This window comes from Myotis myotis, unplaced genomic scaffold (assembly GCF_014108235.1).
Source record: "Myotis myotis isolate mMyoMyo1 unplaced genomic scaffold, mMyoMyo1.p scaffold_m19_p_9, whole genome shotgun sequence".
Taxonomy (NCBI): domain Eukaryota; kingdom Metazoa; phylum Chordata; class Mammalia; order Chiroptera; family Vespertilionidae; genus Myotis; species Myotis myotis.
The window spans coordinates 83,600,332-83,614,747 of NW_023416401.1; the positions used below are offsets into that span (position 1 = coordinate 83,600,332).

Below are 14,416 nucleotides of genomic sequence, written 5' to 3' on the forward strand. Positions count from 1 at the left end.
TGGATGCCTGCTGTATGCCAGGCAGTCTAAGGGCGGTGATCCACGGAACTCACCTTCGAGTGGAGGCGAGAATCAAATAATGAGTGGAGGGGTGGGGGGCAGAGAGGTGTGGACCAATGCTTCACAGGAGTGGTGAGGCCAGAACTCACCAGACGAAGGATCCTGGTTGCCCGCAGTAGAAGGGAGGCAGGCACAGAGGTGAGAGAGCACGTGAGTAGGACACATGTGTGCCCCTTTAGCAAGTACAAAAACATGGCGTGAAGGCAGGGAACAGAGAGATGAAGGTGGAACTGGCTGGTCAGGGCCTGCATCCAGACGGGTCCAATTCTCACACGAGGGAGCAACACCATAAAATCTTTATGTTATTGGCATCTTGTAACAAGCCCATTTAACTCACAAGAGAGAGGAAAGAAAGAGTAATAATGACCCCATCGTTCATTCAACACCAATGAGGATTCCTAGCTTTTGTTCCTTCAGCATTGAAAATAACTTAAAGGCACCAACAGAAATAATCTGAGTGCACAACTCTAGATTTTTACAATTTTTCACAATATTTCACATAATTTAACCCCTGGTGTCTTTTTAGTAAGTCAGCACCATGGAGACTTTAACTCATTCCAATTATTTCTATTGAAACAACTGTATTAGGTTCCATTGGGTTGGGTTTTCGCTAATTTTTATATGTAATTAGGTTTTGTCATAGTAAGTAGAACTGACACTACAAGAACTGTCCACGAACACTAATGACTTCTAGAAAGCACGTCGCAGATGGTGATGGGCCAACCCACCTTAGTGCCTCTCCAGGAATGTGTCTCTCACCCCACGAGGTGAGCATTTAATAGTGTCCCACTATCATAAAACACAGCGCTACATTCAGTCCAATGACCTGAGCCCCGACGTGCCAGAGACCTACTAGGCTCAGGCATTGATCCTGTCGTGGGCTTTGGTAAATATATTGACAGGGGGACTAAAGGACAGCCATTGATACAAACAGACCATTAGCAATGGGCCCAGAGAGGGTCCAATGCACGGAATTCTTTTCCTGCCCGAACAGCTGTCCTCGAACCACTAGGGGGCGACAGGACCACCGCACACAGACACGCAGTTCTTTCTGGGGAGCTCCCCGTGGCGTTCCTGGAAGGAAGATCGGAAATTCGGCCAGCCCTCTGCGCCAATACACTTCTCCTTCCCTGGACTTGCCCCAACTTTCCCAAACATAAATTTACACGTTGTCTTTGGTTCCATTACTCAAATTGATGCTGGTGGCCTGACCCAAACTATCACGCTGGTGTTCTGGTCTTCGAGGTCTGGTTCCCACCTTCTTTCAACATCTAGGTGAAAGAGTATGGTTACTCTTATTAAATAATAATGGTGTGTGTGTGTGTGTGTGTGTGTGTGTGTGTGTGTTAGCAGGAGACAGGGCAAAACCAGAAGGATTCGACTGAAAGGGGTGACAGCAATTCTTTCTGGGGACGTGGGGTTTATCTTTCTGTCTGCACACACGCGTTTTTAATTCTTCACATCGGTTTTTTTAAAATAAGCACGAGGTGCTTTTCTCATAAGGAAAAAATAATAAATTAAATTAGCTCAAACGTCTAAGTGACCAGGCTCAGATTTCTTTCTTTTTTTTTATCTTTATTGTTGAAAGTATTACAAATGTCCCTTTTTTTCCCCATTGACCCCCTGCCAGATTTTTCCCTTCCTACAGGGCGTCCTGATTTATGACGGGTTAATTTGAACTCTGCCGCTCTCTGTCCATCTGCTCTGGCTCAACAAAAACCCCTTTAATCCGCTGGGCTGCGGGGCAGTCTGTGCTACCCCAGCAGACCGACCTGCACACAGGCACTCCTCCTGGGGGACAGGCCCTCCTCCTAGGGGACGGGCACTCCTACTGGGGGACAGGCACTCCTACTGGGGGACGGGCAGCCAACGGCCCGCTCCCTCTCAGGAGGAGGGCCATGGGGGCCATAGTGGGCACAGGAGCCACGGGGGGCCACACCATCAAGAGGTCACTTGTGCTTCTTCACCAAGGTTGCCCGAGGAGCATGCTGGTATTTGGGGGCGAAGAGGGGGTGAACCTCGACTTCGCAGCCTCAACAAAGGGAGACCCTCAGCCCTCCCACTCTGCTGAGCTCCCACACGGGTCCTGACCACGAATGCGACTTCCTTCCCCCTCGCTGTCACGCTCGCGATCAGAAAATGGGCAGTTCAGGCCTGTATGTGGGGCCGGTGTTTAGCGTGTGTCTGAATGAGAAACAAATAAAACGAAAAGAACGGAAAGGAGAAAACGCAGCAGGGAGAGGCGAGGGAAAGCAGGCACTGGTACGACGTATGCTCCAGCATCTATGGCTTCCCAGCTCAGCCGAGTAAAATGTCCCTGCGCAGGGGCTCAGAGTGGAGGGACAGGCCTAGCGAGGGGGGAGGAGGGAGGGGGGAGGGGGGAGGCCCAGAGTTCGGTGAAGAGCCCAGCACTCAGTGGCTGGGACGAACTCAGGGCAGAAAGCTCTTCAGTGGTGGAAAGGACCCAGAACACGATTTCTCATCTTCATGTAACCACTGTCCTGAGCTTTCTACCATCGTTCTCACAGAAACTAGGAAATGCAGATGCCCCCGGGCAAAGCTCCGTCTTCCTAACACAGACACATGGGAAATAAAAACAGCAGTGATTTTCCCTGCCTCCCCCCAACCCCCCCGCACCCCCACCTCCCGGAGCAGCTAGCAGTCACACCCCCCAAGTTTCCTTTCCCTCCCCTGCCCAGATATCCCTGAGACAGAAGAGCGACCTGTGTGCCCACAGCCCTCACCCCCCAAACCTTGGGTGGAGGACCAATTGCTGACATATTACAACTCCTAATAACCTTCCCCCCCCCCCCCCCCAATTCTTAATCACTTCTGAACAAGGCCTCCCACGGTTTCATTTGCACTGGGCCCCAAGGATTACGTAGCTGGTGCTGAACAGACATAAAAACACCCAGTAACCTCACCTTTGCCAAGTGCACAGGGAAACCTGGCCTGGTTCTGAGAGCAGAATCCTCAGGACCCTGACTTCCTCCCAGAGCTCTCCCCCGTGTGGCCCCTCCAACACCCATCTCGGCCCCTCGGCGCTGGGCGTTTTAATGCATTGGCAGAACCTCGACAGAAGCGGGCTGAGGGATTTTCACAAAGGTTAAGTGGAACGTGCTCCACCGGCCACATCCGCCACCACTAAATGCTCTCTATAAAGTAAATTTAATCCTTTCAGCTTTCGCCGCTTCGCCCACGCGGCCTCTGAGCCGGGGTTTCTAACAGGGAGCAAACTTCCAATTACTACCGGCCGCTGTTTATTTCTGTAGAGACGGACCCGAGCCTTCATAAGCAAAGCCATCGAGCCCAAACCATGCTTTTCATGGGTGACAGCTTCGGAATAAGAGCAGTCTGTCTACACTGGGGGCAGAAGCCAGATGTTTCCCTGGAGTGGAAACAAGCAAATGACAATTCAGTCAAAATGCAGAACAGCCTGGAAAAAAAAATTTTTTTTTTAAATAAATTCTGGGCACTAGTATGTGTGGGCCTATTTTTTTTGACCCCGAGCCCCGCCAGCTACTAGAATACTCTATTTTTGACGGTGCATGCAGGGTACAGATTGCTTTGTAGATCTCAAACCGGGATCCCCGTGCGCTGACCCTGGCTAATGTTTTACTCTTTAGCTCACACTCTAATCCGCCTGTGACAGTGATGAGTTGTAAATGCTGCGGCTTGTGTACACTTCCTGGGGTGGACGCTAAAACGCCTCTGCAGGCCCAGCAGAGTGCACACGGAGGGTTTAAGGTTGGAATTTTCACATTCTCATCCAGCCGTCTGCGCTCCCCAACGCCTAAGAAAAAGGCTGTGATTTGAAAATAGGCAAAGGGTTAAACAGCATTATTGGAAATTCCACGGCCACTTCCTGGGGCTTTTGTTTAAAACAGTGGGAACTTAAAAAACGAAAGGCTGGAGTTTCTACGTGACAAGTTTATACCCAACCAAGGCTTTTAAAATAAATATAGAAATGGTTCTCGTTGCTTCTGGTGCCCAATAATGATGAAACAGACCAACACCCCAGCGGTGGAGGGGATACCTTCTGGGAAAGATAGCAGTACAATTTACATGTGAGGCTGTATTTTTTAATTAAACAATAGATTAGTTCACCAATATTTGTAATGAAGTGAAATTGAGTACTTTGGAAGAAAAAAAAAAGAACCTTAGGGCTCTGAAATAACAACTTGCAAGTGTCAGAGAATGAGAAAATGTTTGGCCAAATCTGTTCTAAATAAGACTCGGAAAAGCAGATGCTCTGAGAATCTTAACCAGAGGAGGTCAGGAAGAGGAGGCCTTTGCTCACCCAACTGTATTTGCAATCCTTAGGAAAGGACTTTTTTTTTTTTTTTTTTTGCAATAATATAAAAAAGACCAGCGCTGTGGTTCTCTTCTCTAAAAAACGTAGAAAGCATATCTTAGTGTTCTCCCGTGTCTGAACAGAGCTTATATACTTTGAAAACATAAGTGGTACTTCTGTTTAGGAATACAGTTTTGTTAATTAACTAGCAGCTAAACTACTCCCCATTAATAAACGCATCTTCCCTACACTATCCGACCTTCTGATGAACTCCAGCAAAATATAATTCCCCAAAAGAAGAACACATATGACCTTTGACCTCAACAGTCAGTCGCATTAATTGCAATCCTAAGTAATGGTTCGATGTGGATTTTGAACTGAATTGAAAAAAAAGATACCACTCTCAAGTGGGGATGAGATCCTGGGGGTTATTCTGTAACTGCAGAGCTATCTGGGAAGAACTGGGGGAAAGGGGAGATCTGGTTTTCACACCACATATGGACTAAAAAGCTCAAGGTGGGAGAGACGCCCTGCCTTTTGCGTAGACCTCTGGTTTATGGCTTATGGTTCCCGGGGTGCCCAGATGTCCCCAGCAGGAAAGACACATCAGCGGATCGTGTTAATTGTGCTCTGTTTGCAGTTTCTTTCAAGGCTAATTATCTGCTGGCTTCCTTTAGCCCCTGATCACAAGTCAGTCTGGGAAAACATTCCTGGTATGAAGACCTGGAATTCATCCTGTGAAAATGCAAATCCCATTGCCCGCCTCCTGTGATAATCAAGGCGGAGGGACCCCTCTCCAGAATTAAACTTTTGGTTTGGGGAAGATAAGTATGAGAAATTACTCATGGACTCATTCTTTCTTCCTGACCCGCCCAAATCTTTCAAGTAATCTAAGTGTTGGTGAGTCTGTTCCACCTTCAAGATCCTCTCCTCGCGGCCTTTGGGGTTTCCAGGTCGCTGAATGGTGTTACTCTGGGAGACAGCTCCATCATTAGAGCCATAAAACTCATAAAAGTCTAGGAATCTCTCTTAGGTCTCTGATCCCGTGGAAATGTGGACTCAGGCAGAAGGAAAGAGGGGCTTTCCTTTATCTGAGAGCATTATCCTGACGTGGCTTTCAGCTGTCTGCCCACCTTAGAATGAGAACGCTGGACTGAGAAGTTTCTTTGGACTGAGAAATGGGCCCTGGACGAGGGGCTCAGTTGGTTAAAGCGTCATCCCGGTACCCCAAGGTTTTGGGTTCCATCCCCAGGCAGGGCACATACAGAATCCAACCAACAGCCCTAGCTGGTTTAGCTCAGTGGATAGAGTGTCAGACTACAGATTGAAGGGTCCCAGGTTCAATTCTGGTCAAGGGCACATGCCCGGGTTGTGGGCTCAGTGCAGTAGGTAGCTGATCAATGATTCTTTCTCATTATTGATGTTTCTATCTCTCTATCCCTCTCCCTTCCTCTCTGAAATCAATAAAAATATTTTTTTTAAAAAGAATCAACCAACAAATGCATAAATAAATAGAACAACAAATAATCGATGTCTGTCTCTCTCAAATCAATTTAAAAAATGCAAATGTGTTTTAAAACGACTTAAATCTTAGAAGTCCTTCTGCAGCATTTGTATTTAGGAGGAACACTCTGGCAATCGTTGAGATTGTCTATGGCAGCCGTGGGCAAACTACGGCCCGCAGGCCGGATCCGGCCCATTTGAAATGAATAAAACTAAAAAAAAAAAAAGACCGTGCCCTTTTATGTAATGATGTTTACTTTGAATTTATATTAGTTCACACAAACACTCCATCCATGCTTTTGTTCCGGCCCTCCGGTCCAATGGCAAAGTGCTGCGCTAGCTCCTGGCACACAGTAGGTACCTGGACTTACAGACGAAGGGCTGACATTCAGACAGGCCGGGGTTCCAGTCCCTAGCTAGTTGCATCACTCAGACAGGGTGCTTTCCCTCTCTGCGCCCCAGTTCCCCGGAAAAGCTCCCTGCACGGGGCCGTTTAAAAATGACAGGCCTGACCTCCAGCACCTGCTGGCTACGGTAAGTCACCTTTCCTCGCTTTCCTTGCCTCCTGCTTTCCAATGTGGACAGCATTTTTCCAACAGCTCCACTGTCCCCATCGCCCTGTAGCAGGCCTTGCACGGATTCCTGGGTCACAGAGTCAACTTCCCACTTCCCCAGAGTCTCGGTCCTCACGGGCCTACGTGGCCTTTTCTTCTGTTCTCCCAGGAGGGAGAGGCTCAGGGAGGCAGCCTCATCGGGAAGAGCAAGATGGAGCCAGGACCTAGGGCTCTCTCCGCCGCACTCCTAGCAATCATGACGGGGCCTTTGGGGAGCTCTTATCAGGGCAACGTCATGGCATGTGATCCCAGGACTGATCCTAAGGGCCCCTTACTTGGTTTAGGGATCTACTGTCACCATTTTGAAAATCTTAATAATTTTTGAACAAGGGCCTCATCACAGGTTAATTTTTTAATGTAGCCAGTCCTGCTCTCTCCCGTCCTGTGAGACGCAGGATGAAGGTTATCTCTTTTGGAAGACATCATCAACTCCTCTCTGACGGACTCCCACAACCTCCATCACCCTTGGCTAATACCTCCGTTGATTCATCCACCAACACTTAATGAGCCCTTGCTGCTATACCACCAGCACTGCCTTCCTTGAGCACACATCCAATCGCAGGCTCAGTCCTACGTTCTTCCCATGTAGGAGTTGCATTTAAGCAACTCTTAGGCAGGAGGTACTACTATCACTGGCAGGTTAAGCGATCTGCCCACACAGCGGGGAGGAGGTGGACGCCGAGTTCTGAATCCAGTACAAGCTCAGAACCAGGAGTGCAGTGGTCAAGAAGGGGACCTTCCTCATAAGGGCGCCACATTCATGCCCATAAAGCATAATTATTAGTTAGCTTTTTGATTTTATTTTATTTTATTTTATCTTTATTGTTGAGGGTATTACAAATGTCTCTCCCTTTTTTGCCTCCTTGCCCCCCACCCACCACCTGGTACCCACCCAGCCCCAGGCTTTCACCACCCTACTGTCCGTATTCATGGGCAACGCATATAAGCATATAAGTTCTTTTTAGTTAGCTTCTTAAAGTTATCGACTTATATGCCTGGATACCTCACTGGACCATGAATTCCCTAAGCCCAGACCCTTATGTTTATTTTTGTAAAACAGAAATCTATTGTAACTTATCATATATTAAAGTTAAGGAACATAAATTAAAATCCCAATGTTAATCTTTAGAGATACTTTATACAGGAGAGAGAAAATTCCATCAAATCTCACTATTTTTTCCCAAAAAAAGTAATGGAATTCATAAGTGAATAAACAATCCAAACCACTGCAGCAACTAATAAAAGCTCTCCAATTTTCATAATAAAACAGAAACCTATTGTAGATTTTGGCCAAAATGGAGTCTCAAATATCCTTAAAAGAATGAATACAAGGTCACTCCCTTTTATATGGCTTATCCTATATAATAAAAGGGTAATATGCAAATTGACCCTAACAGCAGAACGACTGGGAATGACTGGTCACTATGACACACACTGACCACCAGGGGGCAGATGCTCAATGCAGGAGCTGTCCCCTGGTGGTTAGTGCACTCCTACAGGGGAACTCTGCTCAGCCACAAGCCAGGCTGATGGCTGCCAGCACAGCGTGGTGGCGGGAGCCTCTCCTGCCTCCTCAGCAGCACTAAGGATGTCTGACTGCCAGCTTAGGCCTGATCCCCTGGGGAGTGCTCCTAACCCAGCAGGTGGACATCCCCCAAAGGGTTCCCAGACTGCGAGAGGGCACAGGCCAGGCTGAGGGACCCCCCCCTATTGCACAAATCTTTGTGCACTGGGCCTCTAGTTATAGTAATAAAATACTTCAAATACTCATTAGACCATGACAATTACATTAAAAATGAATCCAATTGGTCTGTTGTTTTAGGTACACACTGAATGAAATAAGAGAATCTAAAATGTTGGAAGCAGCCTGAGATCCTTTCATATGTATATTCACCATTTGTATATATTTTTCTGTGATTTTTCATATACTTCAGGTATTTTTATAACCTTTTTGTTGTTTTATTGGAATACTAGAGGCCCAGTGCACAAAATTCATACACGGGTAGGGTCCCTAGGCCTGGCTGCGATCATGGCCCATCAGGGCCTTCCAGCTGCCAGCTAGGGCCTTCTTTCACTCTGTGCCACCCCCTGAGGGTCAGCATACGTCATAACGAGCTACAGAACTCCCGGTCTCCCAAACTCCCATGGGGACACTTTGCATATTAGCCATATATAGTCTGGAAAAAATTAGTGTTGGAAGCAGCTATTTAAAAAAAAAAAAAAGTAACTTCCACCCTTTCTGGTTTGGCTCAGTGGATAAAGTGTTGACCTACAGACTGAAGGGTCCCAGGTTCAATTCTGGTGAAGGGCACATGGCCAGGTTGCGAGCTTGATCCCCAGTGTGGGGCATGCAGGAGGCAGCCAATCAATGATTCTCTCTCATCACTGATGTTTCTATCTCTCGCTCTACCTTTCCATTCCTCTCTGAAATCAATAAAAAAAAATTTTTTTTTTTTTAAAGTAACTTCCCTCTGATGGAGAACTCCTCATTATTATCAGGGCTTTTAGTTCAGCTGTTCAAAATAGAATTCTTTTTCCTCAAAGTTTTTCAGTTTGATTAACATAATGCCTCTAAAACTTTGGCAACATCCTGACTTAGAGTCTGTGCCACTGACATTCTTAAAACTATATTAATTCCTGCCAAAATGCACGCCATGAATCTAACTTTGAGACATGAGGCAAACACAAGCTGAGGGACAAGCTGTGAAGTAACTGGACAAAAACTGGCCTATCCTTTTCAAAAACGCCAACATCATGGAGCTATGCCAGGCTGGAGGGTGGAGAGAGAGAGGGCAGCTAAACGCAATTGGCAACCCTGGATTGGTTCCTAGATCAAGAAAAAAAAATGCTGCAGCCCTGGCCGGGTAGCTCAGCTGATTAATGTCACCCCAATATGCCAAGGTTACGGGTTTGATCCCCAGTCAGGGCACATGCAAGAATCAACCAATGAGTGTATAAACAACAAATAGATGTTTCTATGTTTCTTTCTTTTTCTCTCTCTCTCTATCTCTCTCTGTCTCTCTCTCTCTCTCTCTCTCTCTCTCGCTCCCTCTCTCTCCTCTCCCTCTTCCTCTCTAAAATCAATTTTTTTAAAAAATGCTACTAAAGGACATTTTAGGGACAAACGGCCAATTTTGAGAAAGGATTCTAGATCTGATTAATAGTAATGCCTCAATGTTAAATGTTAAATTTCCTGATTTGGCTCACTGTACTGTGTTATGTAAGAGAACTGTCCTCTTAGGAATTAAACACTGGAGTGTTTAGGGGCAAAAGGAATGATATCCTCACCTTAATCTCTAATGGCTAAGACAGAGAGAGGCTAGCAGCACGCTGACCACTGAGGAACCGGGGTGACCGGCTTGCACGAGTTCCCTGCAGGACGTCTGCAGCTTTTTGCTAGTTAGAGATTATGACCCCCAAATGCTTAACTATCTTATTTAATCCAAGCACTGCTTTCTCAGCCAGGAAATGATGTTGAAGGCAGGGAAAGCTCATGGCCTACCATCTAGTGGTCGCAGACTGGATATTCTGGTTTCTAAGCATTTCTGAACTCCAGAAGGAGTGTTGAAAAGTCCATTTTAAGTTGTCCTGTGATCAAAAAAAGAAAACAGACCCGCGTGGACATGCATGTCCCTATTTGCTTCATCTCGCTTTTGGGCTTCATTGAATTCTTGGTGAGATGTCTCACCGGGAAAATATCTCTGAGTCATTAAATGGCGCGGGAAGGTCAAAGGAGGCTTCTTTCTCTTCCTTCCTCCCTCGGAAGCCTTCTGCTTGGGCTCTTCTCTCCGGCCCCTCCCCCAAAAGTGGATCAAATAACTAAACTCACCTCCATCACGCCCCTGGCTGACAGTTTTTTGGTCGCCCGCCCGTTTCGGGGCTTTCAAAACCAACTGCAGGGGGAGGGCCTGGGTTAATATTCAGAGCTCGGCTCCCTGGCCTCTCCTGTCGAATTGGCATGACAATGGGAGCCGTGGGTCCCAAAGGGAGGCCGACAAAGGAAGACAAGTTTTTACTGCTGGAGCCATCTGCCAATTCTCTCTGGGGCCTTTGCAAGAACGGAGGGGATGGTAGCAGCAGCTGAGAGGGGCCTGCAGGGGAGGGCACGAAAACCACGCCGGGGAAAGCCATTGCAATATGGAAAGAAGCGAAGGGCGGGCGGCTGGACAGATGAATGGAAGGCCTCCCAACGCCCCTCCTCTAAACAGACCCAGGGGCCCGCTCCGCCGGTTGCCAAGCATTGCAAATGTCATCGTCAGGATATGTTATTAAGGGAGGGTTTCATATACACAAACCACACAAAACGCCTCCCCAGAGGGGTCTTCTGATTACCCACGTGGAACCCCCAGGCCACCTGCCTTTGCAAAGATTATACTGGGTTCTTATTCTTTAGTTTGCAAAATGTCCTAAACGCAGTGGTTTAGCAATAACAAAACATATTTCTATACCCGCTCGAAAGTCCCCCTTCTCCCAGAGACTTGCAAATTTTTAAGACCACCAACTATGAAAATCTATTCAGGGCACTAAAACAAAAACACTTCATGCCCTCAAGGAATTTTGTCCAAAATTCCAATGTTTGGGGAGGAGGAGCAGAGGGGGGGGGGGGGGGGGGCCAAAAAATATTCCTCTGGCATTTTTCCCAAAAGGAAAATTCTACTGAAAACCCAGGAAGACTAAAGGGCTGAACAGCAGCAGTTCACGCCAGGCCCGGGGCCCAGCTCCTCCCGCACCTGTCTCGTCTCTTTCAGAATTCCCCCTTTCCTGCAGGCGAGGCACAGCTCCCACTCCCTCAAGCCTCTCCTAAAACATTCATCCCTGGATGGGATCAGCCATCTTAGGGGACTGCAGGCAGGAACTTTCTCTCCTTTCTGAACACAGCCTCACAGGAAATCTACTCTAGGACTGGGAGGGGGAAGCAGAAGTCCACCTTGGCGGGTAGTTTTGTGGGGTTTGGGGTGGGTTTTGAATCCCACCATTTAACACGCTGGTGTCCGGCCCGGGGCTAACGACGGAAGGCTAGCTCTGTTCTCTCTGGGTCAGACTACCGGCTCTCCCCTCTTCAGTTCTAAGGACTGAGGAGATGCCAGTAAAGAAGTCTTCACAGATGCAGTATTTACGTGACTCTGGTGCCTTTTTAAAAAAATGAGTGTGGCTCATCTTGTATGTCCACAGTCAATGTGAAAGTACACAAATAGATCAACAGAAACCAATGCCGCACAGTTGTAACATTGGTTTTGTGGTGTTGAAAGAGTGGCTTTGAAAGCTGTGGCTCCTTTGGAAACGGATGTAGGGCCAAGTTCCCAGCTCCCCTCTGCAGCCAGACCCCATAAGGGTAAGGAACTAGCGGGCCGAGGATGCCAGATGCACAGAATTCAATTCCAGGATGTGGATGCGCAAGTCAGACCACAGGACCCCCTCTAAGAGGGCCTGGCCACCTGGGGATGCGGCCCACATCTCCCCAGGCACCGGGGGACACGCTGGCCTCCCTGGTACCAGCAACTGAGTGGCTGTCCTGCCACGCGGCCCCACACCCCCGCCAGCCCCAGGCCTTGAACTCTGCTCCCTGACTGTCAGCGACCGATGATTGAGCTGAAGGGGAACCCCGGCTGACCTCTCACTGTGAGCCGGCTGTAGACCTGGGAGTTGACTTCCTTGTCCCGCAGGTAGCATCGGATTTCCTCCACCGCCTCTCGGATGATGGTGACAGCCAGCACGAAGCCCTGCAGAGAGAGGGGACAGAGTGAGACCTGCTGGAACCCACCTTCCTCTCCTGGGGCCGGGGACAGAAAAGGCCAGAGGGCAGCAGGGCACGGCCTGCTAAGGATCCCAAATGCACATGCCCAGCAAACCCGCTTCTCCAAGGGTCTCCTACACACACCCTGGAGGAACACTCGTCAACACGCAGGCACAAGGACAGCCCTATTCACCACCTCCTAGTCTCAGGGCTTCTGAGAGTAAGAAATGTCAAAACACCCACACTGTCCATCCACAGACAATGGCTGAAGGAGGGTGACCACTAACATCTGAATCTCGCTGGCCATGAGCTGGGCTCCTTTGAAGTGCCTTCCTTCCATTAGTGCATTCCACCCTCACAACCACCCTATGTACAGATTCACCATACGAGATCACTGCGCTACAGATAAGGAAACTGAGGCACAAAGAGGTTAAATAATAAAACTCTTAGGAATTTTATATACTATACACACACACATAAACACACACACACGCACACACACACACACACACACTCTAGAGGCTCGGTGCACAAATTCATGCATGGGTGGGGTCCCTTGGTTTGGCCGGCAATCGGGGCCAATTGAGCTGTCTCATCCAGTCCCCATAGGGCCGGCCGGATGGAGGCAGGGATTGCGGGAGGTTGGCCGGCCACAGGAGGTTGGCTATGGGAGTGCACTGACTACCAGGGGGTAGCTCCTGCGTTGAGCGTCTGCCCCCTGGTGGTCAGTGCACATTATAGCTACCAGCTGATCATCCGGTCATAATGGTTGCTTAGGCTTTTATATATATAGATATACTAGAGGCCTGATGCATGAAAATTCATGCAAAAGTAGGCCTTCCTTCCTCTGGCTGCCGGCACCAGCTTCTCTCCAGCACCTGGGACCCAGGCTTCCCTCCTCCAGCCGCTGGCAGGCACCTGGGACCCGGCTGGCTTCCCTCTGGCCCCGGCTTTGTCAGGAAGGGCGTCCGGAAGACATCCGGTCTAATTAGCATATTACCCTTGTATTATTATAGATAAGCAGGAATTTTAAACACAGGAAATCTGGCTTGAGATCTTAATAGCCACATTGTTCTGCATCTACAGAAACTCCAGTGGGCAGAACCAAGGAGATGGACCACCAGCAGGAGCTAAAAAGAATGAGATACCTGCTGCTTGCATGGACAGGGTCAGCAGGGAAATCAACCTTTCAGAACATAAAATGGAACACCGTTCACAGAAATAACAAAGATTTCATACACTGGGAAAGACTTTCTGCCCTGGCTGGTATGGCTCAGCTGGTTGGGCATCATCCCATGGACTGAAAAATTGCTGGTTCAATTCCTGGTCAGGGCACATACCCAGGCTGCAAGTTCAACCCTCAGTCGGGTAATGTATGGGAGGCAACCGATTGATGTTTCTCTCCCCTTCTCCCTTCCTCTCTCTCCAAAAAATCAATAAAACCTTTTTTTTTTTAAAGAAAGACTTTGCCATTTCCTTAACTATTGGTTAGATTCCTCTGCTAAGAGGGACAAGGATGGAGTGGGATGGACTGCAAGATGTCTGTAGTGTCCTAAATTTTTATAAAGAAACATTATAACACATTCACAGTGTAAGTATCAACTAATAAAAAGGAAATGTAAAACTGTCTGATCCTCCTGAGCCAGGCACCCCAACTCACAAACTCTGGGGGAGACTGGTGTGTGTCGTCCACAGCATGGACCTATTTCCATCCAGTTTTCCCTCTTGTATCCACAAAGGCAAGAGCCTGCATCCATTTTTCTTTTAAATATAATTTTTTTTTATTTTATTGATTTTTTTTTTAGAGAGAGAGGTACAGAGAAAAGAGCAGGAAATAAACAAGGGTTTGCTGTTCCACTTATTTAAGCATTAACTGGTTGCTTCTTGTGTGTGCCCTGACCCGGATCAAACCCAAAACCTTGGAGTATCAGGACGACGCTCTAACCAGCTGAGCTACCCGGCCAGGGCCTCCTTCATTTTTCTTACGAGATGCCCTTATCATCCCTCCTTTTAAAATCACTTTTTAAAAACACAGACAGCAAGGTTCCCACGGAGGGTAGCAGTAGGGATTGCTTGCTGACTTCATTTTCATGCTGTTGACCCTGTGAAATGCATTAACTTTGATTCAGATCCCTTATGTAAATCTAGCCAGAGAGGCGCTGCTTTGTGGACCTCCTCCAAAGCCCCAGATAATTTACAATCACAGGACTC

At 47.9% G+C, this 14,416-nt stretch overlaps 1 protein-coding gene across 4 annotated transcripts in view; it reads right to left on the bottom strand.

The window, feature by feature from the left end:
- Positions 1–14,416, bottom strand: part of LOC118662633 (probable phospholipid-transporting ATPase IIA) — a 113,252-nt gene that overhangs the window by 63,787 nt on the left and 35,049 nt on the right. For all 4 annotated transcript variants that reach the window (XM_036321235.1, XM_036321237.1, XM_036321238.1 and 1 more), the window contains exon 4: positions 12,083–12,191. In XM_036321235.1, coding sequence (XP_036177128.1) covers positions 12,083–12,191 — 109 coding nt within the window. The remainder of the gene's footprint in view (positions 1–12,082; positions 12,192–14,416) is intronic.